The 17,605-nt window shown below is 41.9% G+C and overlaps 1 protein-coding gene across 6 annotated transcripts in view; it reads right to left on the reverse strand.

The window, feature by feature from the left end:
• tenm3 (teneurin transmembrane protein 3) overlaps nt 1-17,605 on the reverse strand; it is a 358,662-nt gene that overhangs the window by 29,618 nt on the left and 311,439 nt on the right. For 4 of the 6 annotated variants that reach the window (XM_086294598.1, XM_086294602.1, XM_086294597.1 and 1 more), the window contains 9 exons: nt 14,988-15,059; nt 12,410-12,587; nt 9,606-9,626; nt 4,725-4,849; nt 4,468-4,575; nt 3,889-4,043; nt 3,606-3,707; nt 1,827-2,000; nt 1,243-1,302 (listed from right to left, as the gene is read on the reverse strand). In XM_086294598.1, coding sequence (XP_086150724.1) covers nt 1,243-1,302; nt 1,827-2,000; nt 3,606-3,707; nt 3,889-4,043; nt 4,468-4,575; nt 4,725-4,849; nt 9,606-9,626; nt 12,410-12,587; nt 14,988-15,059 — 995 coding nt within the window. The remainder of the gene's footprint in view (nt 1-1,242; nt 1,303-1,826; nt 2,001-3,605; nt 3,708-3,888; nt 4,044-4,467; nt 4,576-4,724; nt 4,850-9,605; nt 9,627-12,409; nt 12,588-14,987; nt 15,060-17,605) is intronic. The other 2 variants (XM_086294603.1, XM_086294600.1) reach the window with 1 other exon arrangement.

The raw sequence follows: 17,605 nt of genomic DNA on the forward strand, positions 1-17,605 counted from the left end.
CAATGATTGGTGCTGCATTTGGCAGACTGATGCTACAAAGGTTAGCTGAGAGGAGGCATCGTGAAGTGCCATGAAGGTTTGTGCCTGCGTTTTGCAGGGAAGAGATAGTGGAGAAAAAAACTGGCATCTCGGTGCAAGAAAAAGCAAATAAAAATCTATGTTTTTGACTTTTTAAAAAACCCATTATATGTAAAATATGTGGTGGAAATTAAACAAAAGGGGAAAAAGCATAGAGCTGTGGTGAGGTCCTAGAAGAGCACCCTTTAATTCAAGGGAGGGAAAGGCCTGGGTTCAATAAACAGCAATGGGCTGTGCTCGTCACCAGATGTGTCCTGGTGTGCATCCTGCCTGGAATGTCAACTGGTAAATCACTCGGCCATCCAATGGGTGGCTTTGCATCCATTACCATTAATGGAGGTCCCGTTCAAGTGCAGTGGTATGGACTTCATCGGGACAAGATCCCCGGAGTGCCAGGGGACATTGCTTTGTATAAGTTCTCGTGGATGATGTGATATCCCGAAGCAGAGCTGCTGGCACGGGTGCAGTTGCAGGTGATCTCCTGAGTCGGAATCCCAAAAGAGGTACTGACGACCACAGGGTCTCATTCATGTCTCACACACAAAAGAGCTGTACCACCCCCAGAGCGATGGGCTGGTGGAGTGCCTTAAAGTCCATTACTTCCATGTTTATTCATGAGGATTAATGCAGTAGGGCTTGCTGTCAAAGTCTTTTGTTTGCAGTGGAGGAGCTGCCCTGGACCTCCATGGAATTTTCTCCCTTTGAACTGCTGTTTGGCAGGAAGCCACAGGGGGATTTGGACGTAATTACAGAAAACTGGGAGGAATTTCCAAGCCTGAATAAGAATGAGATTTAATATGTTGTGGACATTGTGAACCACACACACTGGGTCGTTTATTATGGGAAAATTTGTGTTTTCACACAAAACCTCTGGTGATAATTTCCCATGCCATTATTCACACCCTGACTTATGTGATGACACCTACGGTTTAAATACCTATGACTCTTCATTATTTGATTTGTAGAAATGAAGACGCCTCTCTGATGAGAGGTGAAACATCTTCAGGAAACTTAAAGGAGTCCAGTCACGTCTCTTCCTCACATCCTGTTGCATTCACACGTCACTATTTGGATGCTACACATTCATTCTGAATTCGAGTACTTCAGTGAGCTGAGCAGAATGACCGATAAGGACTGAAAACAAGAAGTAGCTGTGATGGGTACCTTGCAGTCACAGTCAGATAGCGCTCCAGCTAGATGGGTAATTTCTCCATCAGTCGACACCTGGAGTTTTAGTAGAGAAGGAAATGATTCTTAAAGTTTAGCACAGTGGCACTTTCTGTTACAGCTTGGTAATAAAGTAGTAATAGAAGGGCAACGAGGCAGAAACAAGAACGTAATAATGTGGTAATTTAGTGGTTATTACTACTAAACCAGTTAATATCATGGTAACAACAGTGGATACGGTTAAGTAATATTACACTGAGCTTTATGCAGTTGGATAATAAGGGACCAAAACCTGGAGATAATAATGTAGAAATAAAGACATCCCCACGAGGAAAAAAACATTAGTAATAGTGTCGTAATACCTTAGTAACAATATGATAACCTGCTAGAAATAAGAGGGTGATATCTGTGAATTTGAATTCTCACGTTGTTATACAGAGTTAAATAAGGTAACATTGGCTGCTCTTTTAGCATATTTGGAAAGTATTACTTTATTAAAAAGCTTGAATTTATCCCACCTTAGATTTCCAGGATTCTGCTTAACATTCATGATTACAAGGAAATTCTGTTCAGCAGACTACCTGTCGAATACGGTGGATTTTCTTCTCATCCGTCTCTGCGATGTAGAGAACGCCACTGTAGGATAAGGCGATGGCTGTAGCACCCTCTAGCATGGTCTGAACCGCCCTCTTTCCCATGGTGTACTCTATACCAGGCACCTGGCAGTGCATGGGACGACCTGCCACAATACGAACCTGAACACACACATTTGCACATGAATGTTAGTTAAGAATCATTAAGTAGCACTGTGCATTTGTTGTTGTGGCACAGGAAGGCTGTGAAATACAAATGTCATTAAATACTTATATATTAAATATATATATTAAGTCAACTCCTAGGGAAAAAGTATGGGACCAGTGCGCCCCTCCTGGGATAGTTTTACCATGGGCCCACCTTGGAGTTGGGCCTAGGGAGGGGGAGCACACAGGAGAGGATCTGGTGGTCAGGCTTCAGCCCATGGGGCTCGGCGCAGCCTAAAGAGAAGACTGTAGGGACATAGGGCTCGGGTGCAATGTGTGTGAGGAGGCAGTCAGGGATGGAGGCCCTGGCAGTCTGATCCCTGGCTACAGAGGTTAGCTATTAGGACAGGGAACATCAACTCTCTGGAGGAAAGGAGCGAGTAGGTGAGATTGAGCATTGCTGGCTACATATAGCCAGGTTCACCTGAATGCACGGCTTAGGCTCTGGAACCAGTTTCCTGGAGGTGGGCTCGACTCTGTTCTAGTCTAGAGTTGTCAGGTTACCACCAGTATGTTGGGGGTTTTGCCAGTGGAGGTGAGGGTTGCTTCCCTGCGCCTTCAGGTGGGGGAACAGGTCCTGACATTTGCCCTTATGCACCAAAACCAGTTCAAAGCACCCAGCCTTTTAGGAGTCACTGAGTGGGCCGCTCAAGGGTGCTCCATCTAGTGACTCCAAATTCCTAATGGGAGATTTCAATTCAAAGAAAGTGAGACCTGGAAAGAGGAAGTGAGCATGAACGGCCTGATCTGAACCTGCGTGGTTTTCTGTTATTGGACAACAGTCACCATTTTTGAATATGAGGATGTCCATCAGTGCACAAAACACTAGGATGATGATGAGTTTTGTAATGATATCATCAGGTATGCGGTCCTGGACACATTCAGTACTTTCATGCAAATTAATTGTGTTGTCAGATGTTTGGGCATGTTGGAGGTATTTCCACCCTTTGCTGTGATCAATGTTGAGGTTGTTAATCAAAAAAGTAACTATTACACAAGTAATCATTACACGTGTGCCCATTGTTACAGGCCATTTGGTCCCCGTACAAACACACTTGTCATTAATAAGTTGGACTTGTTTCCAGTGAGTGTTGGACTCCACTCCCTTTGTCACTGGTTCTGTTTTATAGCTTACATGGATAAAATGTCTGTCAAGCAGGCAGAAGGCTTCTACTTTGGTTACGTCAGAATGGGTGGGTGTCCTCTCTGACATAGGCTCAGGGTGTCAGTCATTCCAGAGGGTTTCGATTGGAGCCAATACTCCTCCATATCTAAAGGAGCCAGTTTGGGGATCTGATAAGGATGCTTCCTGGGCACCTCCTGGGTGGCATGTCCCATGAGCATGAGGAGGAGGCCCACAGGGTAGACCCAGGACACCAGAGAGAGATTATATCTCTCAGCCTGGGAATGCCTCAGTGTACCTCCTGATATGCTGGAGGTGGCTGGGGAGAGGGAGGTGGGCCTCTGCTTAGGCTGCTGCCCCTGCAACCTGGTCCTGGATAAGTGGAAGAAAATGGATGGATGGATAAAATATACATTCAGCAAAGGGATACATGATACCTGTCTATTTTCAGTGATCTGCAGCACAACATTGTTGTCCAGCACATAGATAGAGTTATCCATGGGATTGATGGCTAGATCTGTGGGCCACTCTAACCGCACCTGGAAGGAAAGAGGACAGAGAAGAAAGGTGACACTTCACTTCCTGTTCATTGTCACACACACACACACACACACACACACACACACACACACACACACACACACACACCACATCATGTGATATTTTCACATAGTCTGATATTTTCTGATCAGCAAAGAGGTTTTAATAGTTAAAGGTTACCTGTCTTATGTGCATGCTGGTGTCACAGGTCAAAGGTCGTGCAGAGGTCAGATCATTGCTGCCCAACACTGTGGAGATGATCCCGTTACGATCCACTTTCCTAATCATAGTTCCATCCACAAAGTAGATCAGCCCGTTTTTATCAACTGCAATTCCTGTGAGTAGTGAAACACACACACACACACACACACACACACACACACACACACACACACATGATTTTATGATAGTAAATTATTAATGGAACTGCTTCAATGCATAAAGCAAAAAACAAAACGAGAGAAGTAAACATTTTGAGTGCAGATGCTGGCTGCAACCAATAAATACTTCATCTGCTTCTTGCATTACACCTCCCACACTGTGTTTTATTTGCCCACTGTCAGGACTACTGTTGGTACGGCTCTGCAGTTCCAGTGGACGAAGGACAAGAGGATATCTGACAGGTAATACATCTAGTAAGGCTATGCTTATGTAACTGACTTAAATAATAAGCACCTGTGTGTGTGTGTGTGTGTGTGTGTGTGTGTGTGTGTGTGTGTGTGTGTGTTAGAAGGAGACAGAAAGATTCTGTGTACGCACCTTTTGGTCCCAGTAGCTGGGCCTCTGTAGCTTTTCTTCCATCTCCACAACGCGCTTCATCAAATGGAGGACACTGCTCACCTGTACCAGCCACTACTTCTCCATTACCTGTAGACACACACACACACACACACACACACACACACACTAAGCATTAACCAGAGAAAGGTACAAAGCTGCAGACTCACTGGAGTCTCGTATGACAACACTGTCTTATAACTACATTCATAACAGGAAGTAAAAATGCTGATGCTTACTGATGAGGTCACGGGCACCGCTGAGCACTTTGGGGCGGTAAATCCGTCGTGAGTTAGTGTCGGACACATACAGCTGCCCTGTTACTGGGTCAGTGGCTAAGTAGTACCGGTGAGCAGGGTTGTTGCTGTGGAGCGCAGTGAAGGGGAACAAATAAGAAGGACAGAAGAAAACTCATTAGAATGACATCTGTGTCACATCCCTGATAAGTTATCAGCTGTAACACATTTAGTAACCAAACTAATCACACTGTTGTGTTTGCTTTCACAAGGTAAATCTGCTAAATGTGTGGGCAGATAAAGATCGAACTGTGCAAGTCTACAACTTCAGAGGAGTGAAAAACTGAATTTTTATTTCATTACACAAGAGGAAAAGTTACAGAAAAGCAGGGAAAAGCTGTTGAAATGACACTGATGCTGAGCAGCTGCAGGACAGCATGCTAACAACTAGCTGGTTAAAGGATCACTAATCAGTCTGTCAGGCTTTAGCCTCCGGTTTGTACTGTTTACTGGTTAATACATAATAATGCACTTCAGGCCAGCCTGTGCAGTAAGGCAAATATATGTAATGAGTACTGTAACAGCTTCATGCAGGAAGTAAATAAATAACATAACAGACATAAAAAAAGCAGAAAAGGTGAAATCCAAAAGGCTTCTATGAAGCGTCGGACAGTTTAACTTTAACTTTCCAGAAGAAGTCGCAGCACGAGTTCAGTTAAACGCTTGTTGTCCAACGTGAGGGCGACGTGGAAATGAAGGAGACTTTCTGCAGGAGTTGTTAGTGTTTGGGTCCGTGTAGCTATGCTGTAACTAGTGCGTGCGCTTATATGTATGTGCAGTCTCTGAGATTTAAGTGCAGCTGTGATGTATGTATGTGAGAAAGTGTGTTTATGTGGAGAGAACATGAAACGTCTGTGCGGAGAGAACTAACCTGCTCCAAAGAAAAAAGAAGACCTTAAACAGCAGGAAAAACCCAAACATACTGCATGTCTGTCCTGATCTGGACTGGGGAGTGATTAACCCTTTAAGACCTACCATAGAACCAAGCCCGCCAGAGCTTATATTATATTTTTACCTGCTGTGGAGCCATTTTTGGGAGCATTTCAAGTTGCTATACATCAATACAACCATTATAGCCCAGATTTTAATCATTTGTATGCATTAAGTGCATAGTAATTACATAAATTGCAAAAAAGTGCAATAAACTACAAAAAAATTGAAAATCGTTTTTGTTTTTTTAACATATATTTCTAGTTAGAGAAATTTAAGAGGCTTCTCCCTCAAAACTGTAAATACAAAAAAGTTGCACAAACTAGTTTCCCACCACAGGAAATTTATTTTAAGTGTCTTCATAGTTTTATTTTTGAAATACACCAATTTTTATATACTGCAGGAAAAACGAAAATAAATATTATACTGCAAATTTGCAAAAAAACAACAACATCTGCATCAAAATAAACTATTTCCAGCAGTGCAATATGAGTCCTCAGCATCCCAGAAACGACACAGAAAGTCATAAAGTCAAACATAACTTTTAAAAACACCAGTATAGGCCCTGAGGCCCTGATGGTAAAAAACTACATTTCCACGAAAATGACGTCACTTCCGGTTTCGGGCAGGTCATGGCGGACATGCGATAGTTTGCGCTGACGTCTATTCCAACAAAGGAAGTGTTATGAACAGCTGATCGGATCAGCAAAGCGTGTTTCTGGAATATTATGTTTTTGTTCCTGCAAGCGCTTTTTATGCAGTTTTTGCAAAGCTATATGTGGAAGGAAACCGTGACCGAGGACAAGCTGATGGCATCAGATGTAAGTACAACTCCTCCGGTTTCATATGCAAAAAATTTTTTTGCGTTGCCTTACATGGTTGCAGTGCTATCGGGATTTAAAAATAGTTACGCAAAACAGAGCGTGCCCGCTCTGACCGGTTTTAAAGGGTTAATGTGTAGGAATGAAAAGATGCAGCTTTGATGGAGATGAACCTACAGAGGGCTCCACTCAAAGAAACCCTGAAAGGGGAAAATGCAGCGACTCATAATCGTCTGTATCGCCCCGATGCGTCTGTATGCATGCCTGACAATATCAGGGTGTGCTCCTAATGAGAAGCTGGATGATGTCCTGGGTTATCTCCTCCCAGATCTGGATCAGGGCATCACCAAGCTCCTGGAGTGTTTAAATGATTTTACAGCCGCTGACATTTAATCTTTATGTAGGAAAACTGGAATAAAACTGAAACGTTCTAAAGATGAAAGGCAACACAAATGACTAGAAAGGCAAAGCAGCTAATGAAACTCATGAATCACCCGACCTGGTCTGTCTGTCAAAATCTAAAATGAAGTCAGCTTCTTTCCATCGGTCTGACCGACTCTTTATGCTAATTGAACGCAGTGACGTCCTGATGATCTAATGTCACGAAAATGAACCCAGTTTGTCTTCCTTAGCTTCCTTTTTGAAATGTCAGTTTCCATCATTATTATTTGCATTAACAGTCACAGCACAGTGTGTAATATGTTACTGCCAAAGCTGACGGGCAGGGAAAAGAAAATAGGAGACAGGAAATAATAAAAGAATAGAGCAACAGGCTGTGAACTCATACACCTGTAATAAAAAAACAGAAATCATTTCAGTGTTTAAGTGATGTGTTTTCACAAAGCGCCTGAGAGAGTGTGGGCCACGAACTTACCCCACCCCCCACATAGGTTAGTTGGTGTTGTGACTTTTCTCCTTTTTTCTCTTATTAATACAGTGACACTGTCATTGCCTTGTGTTAAGACTTGTAAAATAAAGCCCATTAAGCTCTGATTCAGCTCTACTTATTGCTCCCACACCCTCCTCTAGACCTCATAATGGGGACTTAACGATTTGGAAGACACTGAAACAGCTGTGTTAATGGTTCTGATAGATGTGTGTTGCTGCATGGCTGCTTATTGCTTAGCTTTGGTGTGTTTGGTAAACTCTCGACATGTAGCTCAGTTTCCTTCAGACGCTATTTTTTTATTTTGCCTTTGTTACTTCAGAAGTCATACAGGTGGAGACTTTTCCAGCCTTAGACCAGTAAAGCTTGTGCTGCTCTCCAGAAGCTAAGTAGGCTATGGTTTCTTTGGGGAGAGATTCAGTTGCATTGTTATTCATTGTTTAGCTTGCAATGCTATTAATTTGCTTCTGATCTAAAAGTCTCTTTGTGTCTGGTTGGATGGTTACTTGGGATCAGCTGTAATTCATTTTGAAAGAGGAGGAAAAATCTACTCAAGAACAAGTCAGAGAACCTATTGTGGGTATGGACATGTTGAGGATGCTGGAGAAGTACATTTGAGCTGACTGCTCACTGCGAAAAACAGATGCTAGCATTGACAGGATCAGGGAAAGACAACTTTCATCGATTTTTGGATCATCCAAATTAATATGCAGAACATGTGGTTCATTGTAACAACGTCTTTAATTATAATCTGACAAAGAGCTGCGTGGTATAAAGAGCATCACAGCAGCTCTCACTACCCTCTTGTAAACCTTTCCTTTCTCTCTTGCTGCTCTCAGTCGGTCACAAATCACCCAGACACTCGTCTCCACCCACTCCACCCACTCCACCCTGCATGCTCCGCCTTCTTCTCTTGTGCATTGCTCAGACATCCTCTCACTCTTCATGATTGTGTTAGCAGTCCTGTTAAAAAGTTTTCTACTCTCTCTCCTAGACCTCTCCGTACCTCCACAGGTATGTCACCTGGACCAGCCGCCTCTCCACTCTTACTCCCCTTCATAGCTGCCCTCACTTCCTCCTTACTAATCCTCTGTCCTCCTCTCTCTCATATTCTACAGTCATCGGATCCTCATAGTCCTCCTTCATCTTCTCAACAGACTGATGGTAATTGGTCTTTAATCACGTTGCAACACAGTGCCTCTGTTTAGCCAATCAATGCAACAAAAATATAGATATTTTTAATTTAAAGCAATGTAAAATATTGCATTGTAATTACAATTTATTTATAAATGTCATGATTAAGTATTGTGTAATGTTTAAAGTTCCAAACTGTAATGCGACTCTTTACCACTAGGGGGCAGATAGTGAGTGAGCAAAGTGTCCACCATGGCTTACACACTCATACACGCCTCGCGCCTTTGAGGCAACTACTACTGTGATTTGCACGTTATGCAAATAAACAATACAAATGTATCATTATTGTTTTTGCCATTGGGAAGACCAAAACAGGCAATCCATCCACTCGAAATCCAAAGTGTAATTAACTAAATGTGATCTTATATGAATAATTAGTGTCAGATAAGGGAAAAGGAAACTTAATGTTACTATGCCCTTAAAGGAAATATGAAGTCAGCATCAAGTATTTCTGTATGTGCACATGTAGCTACACCTTGGATGAATTCAAAGAGGAAGGTGGAGATGTCCCTGAGAAGTGAAGGGATAAAGAAACAAAGATATGACGGATATCCACACCGTCTGTACCCGCCCCCCTCGCAGATGCTCTCCTTGCAACCCCTCCTAGGGCCTGCCCCTATTGTGAGGATTGTGTGCTGTTCAGCAGATTGGGGAAGAATAGACTCAATTTCATGTTTACACTTTTTAAAATTAGGAAGTTTAACAACCAAGCAGGATGAAAAAAACAAGATGAGTGCGTCTCATTTTGGTGGTAGATGCCAGGACTTCTTCTCTCCCAAATTTTCATTCTCTGTTCTCTCTGATGAGAGCGATCATTGTTGTAATCATTCAATCATTCAGTTCCCAGAATACTTTATTTGGTGAGTGAAATGTAAGTGATTGAAATGAGAACAAAAACAAGCAGCAGACCCAAAAACAAAGTAAAATCTGGTGCAGAAACCGATGGTGGAACGAAAAGAAGTCACAGGTTGAAGAAGGATTAGTCACACTTACCTATGCCTGAAATCTTTGTTTCTTTGAAAAAAAGCCAGAAAACCCAAGAAAGCAGAGAGACACAAGTTAGTTACCAGATTGGTGCTCGGCTGATATTACAAATAACTCTCTAGGGCAGGGGTCCCCAATCCCAGTCCACGAGGGCCGGTGTCCCTGCAGGTTTTAGATGTGTCCTTGATCCATCACAGCTGATTTAAAGGGATAAATGACCTGCTCAACATGTCTTCAGTTCTCCAGAGGCCTGGTAACGAACTAATCATGTGATTCAGGTGTGTTGACCCAGGGTGAGATCTAAAACCTGCAGGGACACCGGCCCTCGTGGACTGGGATTGGGGACCCCTGCTCTAGGGGAAAAATACTACAGCATGAGCAACAGTTAGGATGAATTATGGAAATCAGTATGAAAGAGATGTTAGTCTAAAACATGGCCGTTTTCCACTATGTTGTTAGTTCTTCATTAGTTAGCTAACATGAATGTTAGCTAATGTAATTCTATCAGCAGAAACCAACCAACCCAGTGACATCGTGGCACTCAACATGTTCTTAAACTTTAAACACCTGTTTCTTTAGTCCAGACAGTGTTAAACCTGTTTGAATGTAGGGCTCCGTGGTGTAAATTAGCATTACATTATATTATGTTAGCATTGCTATTAGCATTAAATGTAGTATTACACTTCTACATTAAGTACTCTTAAATCAGGTCATTTTGACAAATCACTGGGTCCTGTTTTGTTTTACATCAGCTCATGAATATTTACAGTTACCAGGCAAAGCTGGATGAAATGGTTTGGCAACGCTTTCTTGAAAAAGGACTCTCAGTTCTGTGGGTAAGACCTTGGGCTGTGTCCAAACTAAGGGGCTACATCCTTCGAAGGCCACGAAGACCGGAAGTGCAAGGCTGTTAAACTGGACGGTCTGCCTAGCAACCGCCACATAAGCAGCTACAGCTGTGGTGGACGGCATGTTCGATAGAAATGCAGGAAATATTTATGTCATATGTTTGACTTTTATCTGAGAAAACTGTTGTTTCATGTGTGTGTGATGCATCTGGGAGAACATTACAACCATGCACTGAGCCAACAATGCTAACTTTAGCTAGCAAACTAGTTTGCTACTGTAGTTCATGAGGCTAGCCTCATTTCATTTTGATGGTGCAAATGTAAAAGGATTACATCATGTTTTACTGTATATACAGCTTTTTGAAAAAAGAAAAGCAAAGCTCAGTGGTGGTATAAAATAAACTAAAAGATTTGATCTTTGCGTGTTTCAGAAAAAATGGAAGACAAGCTGATGCAGTAAATATTCTTTTATTGATGAGAAAACTGTGCAATTTAAGATGTTGAAGATATGAGAGCATTAAACAGGCAGGTTTGTGTAAGAGGCTCTAACAGGAGAGATGACACAGAAACATCACATCCTTATAAAATACTGACACACTTTATGAAGGGACAACTTTTCACAGCCCTTTGAACTCTTTATTTAAATGAGCTGCATACGTTTCCCAGTGAAACCAGCACTGTGATAAAAACAATACTTTAACTAAATATGTTCTGGATAAAACAAATTGTTATCAAAGGTGTCCGTGGGTCCCTTTACTGTTCCTTCTTTCCCTGTCAGATCCTGCAGGATAAACAGCAGTGAGTGGTTCCCTGTATGTGTTGGAGATGCAGGAAGCAAATATCGAGAAACTGTTTAAATATTTCCACCAGTCCCTCAGCTACAGAGAACGGCTGTCAGCTCTCGCCCTGTTCTCCTCTGCATCTCTCAGCTGCTGCTGGCTCCTTTTTCTCCTCCTCTTCCTCACACACTGCTCCTGGTGTCAGGGGTGGAGAGCCTCGTCCCGTCTCCTCTCACCTGCTCAGTCTCTCCTGACTCTGGACACTTGCAGAAGGAAATCAACCATGGCAGTTAACAACTAAAGCAAAAACGTTATCAAATATCTGTCAACGTTCAGATGAAAATGCAGTTTTCTAATAGATTCACATGGACAGTTTTTTAAACTAAGAGAAAATGGAAACAGGACTTACGATCCTGCAGAGTGTTGATCTTTATAACAAGGGTGACGTGCTCAGGTCGTTTGATATAAGCCTGAGAAAAACATGAGGAGGACTTCTCCATCTACTGTCCGTGTCATTATTAGTGTCTTACAGGCTGAGAGCTCCTCCAGCTGTAAACCACAGCGTGGTTGAGTCTGTGTCCTCACCACAGTTCACGGGCCACATGTTTGGTCCCCGCAAACACACTTGGCTTAAAGAGCGAACCGTCCGCTCGGTTTATCCTAAAACCGTTAAGTACGCTGAGCAGCGCCAAGCAGACCCAGCTTCAGTAAAAAAACTAACCAGCCAGAGCTTGTATGACCTGAGCTGCGTTAAGAGGCTGACGTCACGTAACTTAGCCAAAGGTTAGTAGAATTTAACATTTGAAGACTTTTCAATATGCTAACATTTGTTCTGCTGCATATTTCAGTGAGATAAAAACCCAGTACTTACTTTTAAAAGTTTATTTCCGGACCGCTTCGCTTCGACTTTTTGCCATTTTCTCCAAACGATTTCTTCAACCTTTGATTTGCAATGAATCCTGGGATAGGGTAGGCCACGAAGGATATAGCATCCTTAAAATCTGGGGAAAATGAGGACGCACTTGTGGGCTGCATTTGGAGCCGCTTTGGAATTTGGACAGCCTACAAACGCGGCCTCTGAAGGATGCAGCCTCTGAATTTGGACACAGCCTTCATCTCTGTGAAACCAGGGAATGTATTCTCTGGATTAGGCTTCACTTCCAACAGCAGCAGTGGATCTCCTTACCTTAGCTCCATGACACTGGTAACATTCCCAGAGGGAAAGATTCTTCTGATGTAGTTGAAGTCGCCAACGAAAATGCTGCCGTCTGCTCCACATGCCAGAGCCAAGGGCGCCAGCAGCTTGTTGCCCTCTGCCTGCCCATTACAGCTGGGGCACGAGATGCTGCGGCGACGACCGTTTCCTAGGAGAGGGAGTTAAAATTCACTTTTCCACATGTGAACCAGTAGCTGGTTAAAATCCAGCTGGGGTGGATTCACTAATTTCCAAGAGAACAGCTTTTTATAATAGAAACAGCGATGAAAAGCAGTCTGCAGTACATGTGTGTGATTCCTGTGTAGTTATCTGTGATCGGGAACAGAACAACACTTTTCTAGTCTTACTGACTACTTAAAACATTTTTACACTACAAGCCATTTTTAACCTTCCAGTCAAACAAAGCACTCCTGCCCCGCATCCATGACCAGGTTAGAATCATCAGGTAATCCTAACATCCATGTCTTTGGAAAGTCATTGATTTTCATTCCGGTGGAAGTATGAGGAGGAATACTGATGGCCACAGATGGGATATGAAACAGGAGCCCTTTTTGCTGTGAGGAGATGCTAACCAGCCCATCACCATGCTGCCACCATGTGGCTCGTTGAACTCATGCATCACAGCAACTAGTTTACAAAAGCTTATTATTGTACTCAGGTTGACTCGAAGGTGGCAACTATGTCTTTACTGCAACATGTGCTTCATTGAACTGATTATCCTAAACCTTCATAATTAAACCTCTAATGACCAGTTTACCTTTATTTGGGATTTTCTTTAATCTACATGGAGTGAAAAATATATAAGTTGACTCAGATAAATACACAAATCTATTAACCCTTTAAGACCTACCATAGAACCAAGTCCGCCGGAGCTTATATTATATTTTTACCTGCTGTGGAGCCATTTTTGGGAGCATTTCAAGTTGCTATACATCAATACAACCATTATAGCCCAGATTTTAATAATATGTATTCATTAAGTGCATAGTAATTACATAAATTGCAAAAAAGTGCAATAAACTAACTGGAAATATATTTTTAACATATATTTGTAGTTAGAGAAATTAAACAGGCTTATCCCTCAAAACTGTAAATACAAAAAAGTTGCACAAAATAGTTTCCCACCACAGGAAATTTATTTTGAGTGTCTTCATAGTTTTATTTTTGAAATACACCAATTTTTATACACTGCAGGAAAAACGAAAATAAATATTATAGTGCAAATTTGCAAAAAAGCAGCATGTGCATCAAAATAAACTATTTCCAGCAGTGCAATATGAGTCCTCAGCATCCCAGAAACGACACAGAAAGTCAGAAAGTCAAAGATAACTTTTAAAAACACCAGTATAGGCTCATGAGGTCCTGATGGTAAAAAACTACATTTCTGCGAAAATGACGTCACTTCCAGTTTCAGCAGGTCATGGTGGACATGCGATAGTTCACACTGATGGACGTAGGAAGTGTTATGAACAGCTGATCGGATCGGCAAAGCGTGTTTCTGGAATATTATGTTTTTGTTCCTGCAAGTGCTTTTTATGCAGTTTTTGCAAAGCTTTATGTGGAAGGAAACCGTGACCGAGGACAAGCTGATGGCATCAGATGTAAGCACAACTCCTCCGGTTTCATATGCAAAAAAAATTATTGTGCTAGCTTACGTGGTTCAGAGCTACCAGGATTTAAAAATAGTTACGCAAAACGGAGCGTGCCCGCTCCCATCGGTTTTAAAGGGTTAATATGTTTTTCTGAAGGTTCTACCATGAATTCTATTGAAAAGGCCGTTGCCTATTAACTTCTCATTAGTGACATCCGGTACTTGTCAGCATAAAAAGATTTGTTTCACCAAGTTAAGGATGAGAATCACACACTGGCAGCATTGTGAAGCTCTACTGAAGTCATTTCTAAACAACTACACATACAACTGAGGCAGCATCATCCTCTAGGACTGTTTTGCTGCCAGTGGTGTGGGTGTATTACACAAAAGTGGACCAAATATTGGACAAGTACTAAATCCTTCAACTTGACTGCAAATCAACAACGAGAAGTCTGAAAATACAAACGTGAAAACAGGTTTTGTAATAAAGCAGTTCATGTATCCAAAGCTGTGACCTCAGTACTACTGACATCTTAAAACGACAGCTCTGTGACAGAAAATCAACTCATTTAGATCAACCAGTTATGTCAAGAGTGGTCAAACATCCAGGTGTAACATCAGCTAGCTGCTGAGAACTAACGCTGTCAGGTCAAAGTGCAACGTGCTGAGGGAGGTTTGATCAAGTATCAGTGATTGTGTACGTATATGTTCCAGCTGTGACGCTCTGTGGAGAAGTGCTGTACAATCAAGACAAACAAAATCCTTTCAAAGACTTAATTCAAAAGAAATGACCATGAAACCATGATGAGTTACATAAACCTCTGACCACAAATGTATGTAACAGACAACAATTAAAGTACAGGCTTTAAAGGAAATGTGCAGTCAGCATGCAGGGACCAGCACTGATTATGTGTGTGCAAGCTCAAACACACTGGGAAGCTTTTATTCTATACTTACCCATGATGCTGTTGATGACAGGTGGCTGCTGGGAAATGAAGACATTCTCACCGCTGCCTTTGTACAGTATCCCTGGAAACGAGATGGATAAAGCATTGAAGTGTCTGTGTGTAAATACAGGGAGGCTGCAATCAGCTGGTTCATCTATCAGACTCATATAAAATTAGACCTTCAGTCACCTGTTAAGTTCATGTACTATTTTTACAGTACTGTCCAAATAAAGTTAAACTAAAACTTCTATAAATCGACCCAGTCGTGTCTGAACTTTGGTAGCCAGCGCCTGAGGCACACAGTTTTAAGGGAGAACATTGTTTAAACTGAGGTGTAATATTTTAGGTTGGTAGAAACAATGAAGGATGACAGAGGAGAGAAGCTGAGTAAGATCGATGAGGGGTAGGTCGGCTGGCTTTTGACGAGGTTGATGAGGGAAGATGAAAAGATCAACAGAGGAGAGATGCACTTGTTCTTCAAAGTAAGACATCAAAGTCGCCTCCTGTGGTGAACTGAATTATTAAAACTGCCACTTTCTTGGAACCCAGTTCATCTTATCTTTCTTTCTTATTTTATGCTTGGATGCAAAGCAAACAGAGATTTTAAAAAAAAGACAGGCTTCATTTGATGGACGTGGAGCGTAGATACAGTTAGTAGTGCTGCGCCATATCATACTGCTCTACAAACAGTGTCTGGTTTCTTACTTTTTGGCAAATCTGTCACATTTGTCAAATTTTAATAGAAGACAAAGAGAACCAGAGAAAATACAAAATGCAGTTTTTAAATTTAGTTTATTAATGCAAAAACAAACTAAGCCTACCTGGCCCTATGTGGGGAAGTAATTGCCCCCTAAACCTAATAACTGGTTGTGTCACAGTGCAGACCCACACGCAGACAAACAGAGGAACAGACGGTGGTTTAAACTGAAAGAGAGTCTTTATTTGATGGCTGTACAAAATACTTCAAAGCAACAAACGAAGGGAGGAAGTGAAAACGCTAACAAAAACTTTGAGAAGCTAAACAAAAGAACACAGAAGAAACGTAGGCGATGAAACAGGCGAACCGGCGAGGAACAGAAGGAAACACACACTATATGAACACACACAGAGGGTAACGAGGCAAACAGGCAGGGAACACAGCTGTGAGTAATTAGACTCGCTGAGACTGGGAGGAAGACAAACAGAACACACTGACACAGGACACAGACTGTCAAAATAAAACAGGAAATACGTGAATGGAGAGACGAGGATGACAACAGGTAACACAAGAGAGGCACAATAACATCTAAACACTAGAATCATTAACAAATAACCACAAACAAACTAAATCGATCAATATTCATAATCACAAATCACTAGACTCTGTACCATGACACGCTGAGTCACTCGTAGCAGCAACAACTACAAACACTACAGAAAAACAAACACAAAAACAGCTTTTCTTTATGAAAACCCATCTAAACCTCGAATGATAAGAATGGGATCCAAAAACTGGAATCACGTCTTTCTAATAGGAAAAACTACCCACAAACTAATTCCTGTGCACTTTGACGCTTCTTTAAGGAAAACATGACTTCTTTAGAGAATAAAAAATTCTCAGTTTTGGATGTAAGTGGTATCAAAACATACCAATTGTGCTGCTTGTCTGCAATGCACAGCTTAACTTTTCTGCCCTTGAATTACTATTACAGTTACGTTTATACTACTTTATTACTAAAAATATTTGAACCATTCCTTTAGGACAACAACTACAAGACACCACTCACTCAGCATCTCTAGACCCAGCAGTCTTAGCTAATTATAATCTCCAACCTTCCTTTATATCAAACATCCTTGAAAGAGTAGTTGTCAAACAGCTAACAGATCATCTGCAGAGGAACGGCTTATCTAATAAATGGAGATTTTAATATTGCAGGTTAATTTCCATTGCCATTTTAAGAAGGTGGCGTGTGTCGACCCTTCAAAAGTCAAGAAATCCCGGCCAGCTGTTACTCCAGCTGTTACTCCAGGCTAGGTGGCTAATGCACTTCACCTCTGTCCTCCACACTATAAAAGATGGCTCCACTTCTCAGTTTCTCTCTTCTGCTCCACCTTCCATCAACTCTTCGGTGATGCTTCTGTCTTGGTCTGTTTAATAAATGCTGAACTTCTTCGGTGGACTCCCTCCTTCTCACCTACTCTGAGGCAGTTTGTCAGGTATGTATGTGTGTGTATCCGACTAGACACCCCTGTGTCATCAGGTTCCCAATCATAGATGACTTCTTTTTTGAGTTACCACATTCTGAAGATCTTTGAAAAACTTGACCTTCAACCTTGATCTAAAAGTTGAAGTCACTGAAATTTGAACTCGTCTGATATGTTTAGTAGATGGTATCAATCGAGCTTTCCGTTGCATCTTTCTCGACTTGGATGTCTATATCGCCCCCGCGACCACCTGCCCGCCCGGCAGGTCGATGACAACACCCCATCAGTCATTTACGGCTAAGGGATGACTAATCTCTTACAAAAAGATTAATCCAAAATAAGACAAATCTGGATGGATCAACTTAAGACACACAACTCTTGTACATCATGCTTTATTCATGTTCTCAGCTTGAGGTTGTTTCTGGTTTCTTTATATACACCAGG

Source organism: Aulonocara sp. 'chitande type north' Nkhata Bay, linkage group LG6, assembly GCF_057382095.1.
Source record: "Aulonocara sp. 'chitande type north' Nkhata Bay isolate Kocher_YH1m ecotype deep benthic linkage group LG6, A_spYH_male_GT1.1, whole genome shotgun sequence".
NCBI classification, from domain to species: Eukaryota; Metazoa; Chordata; class Actinopteri; order Cichliformes; family Cichlidae; genus Aulonocara; species Aulonocara sp. 'chitande type north' Nkhata Bay.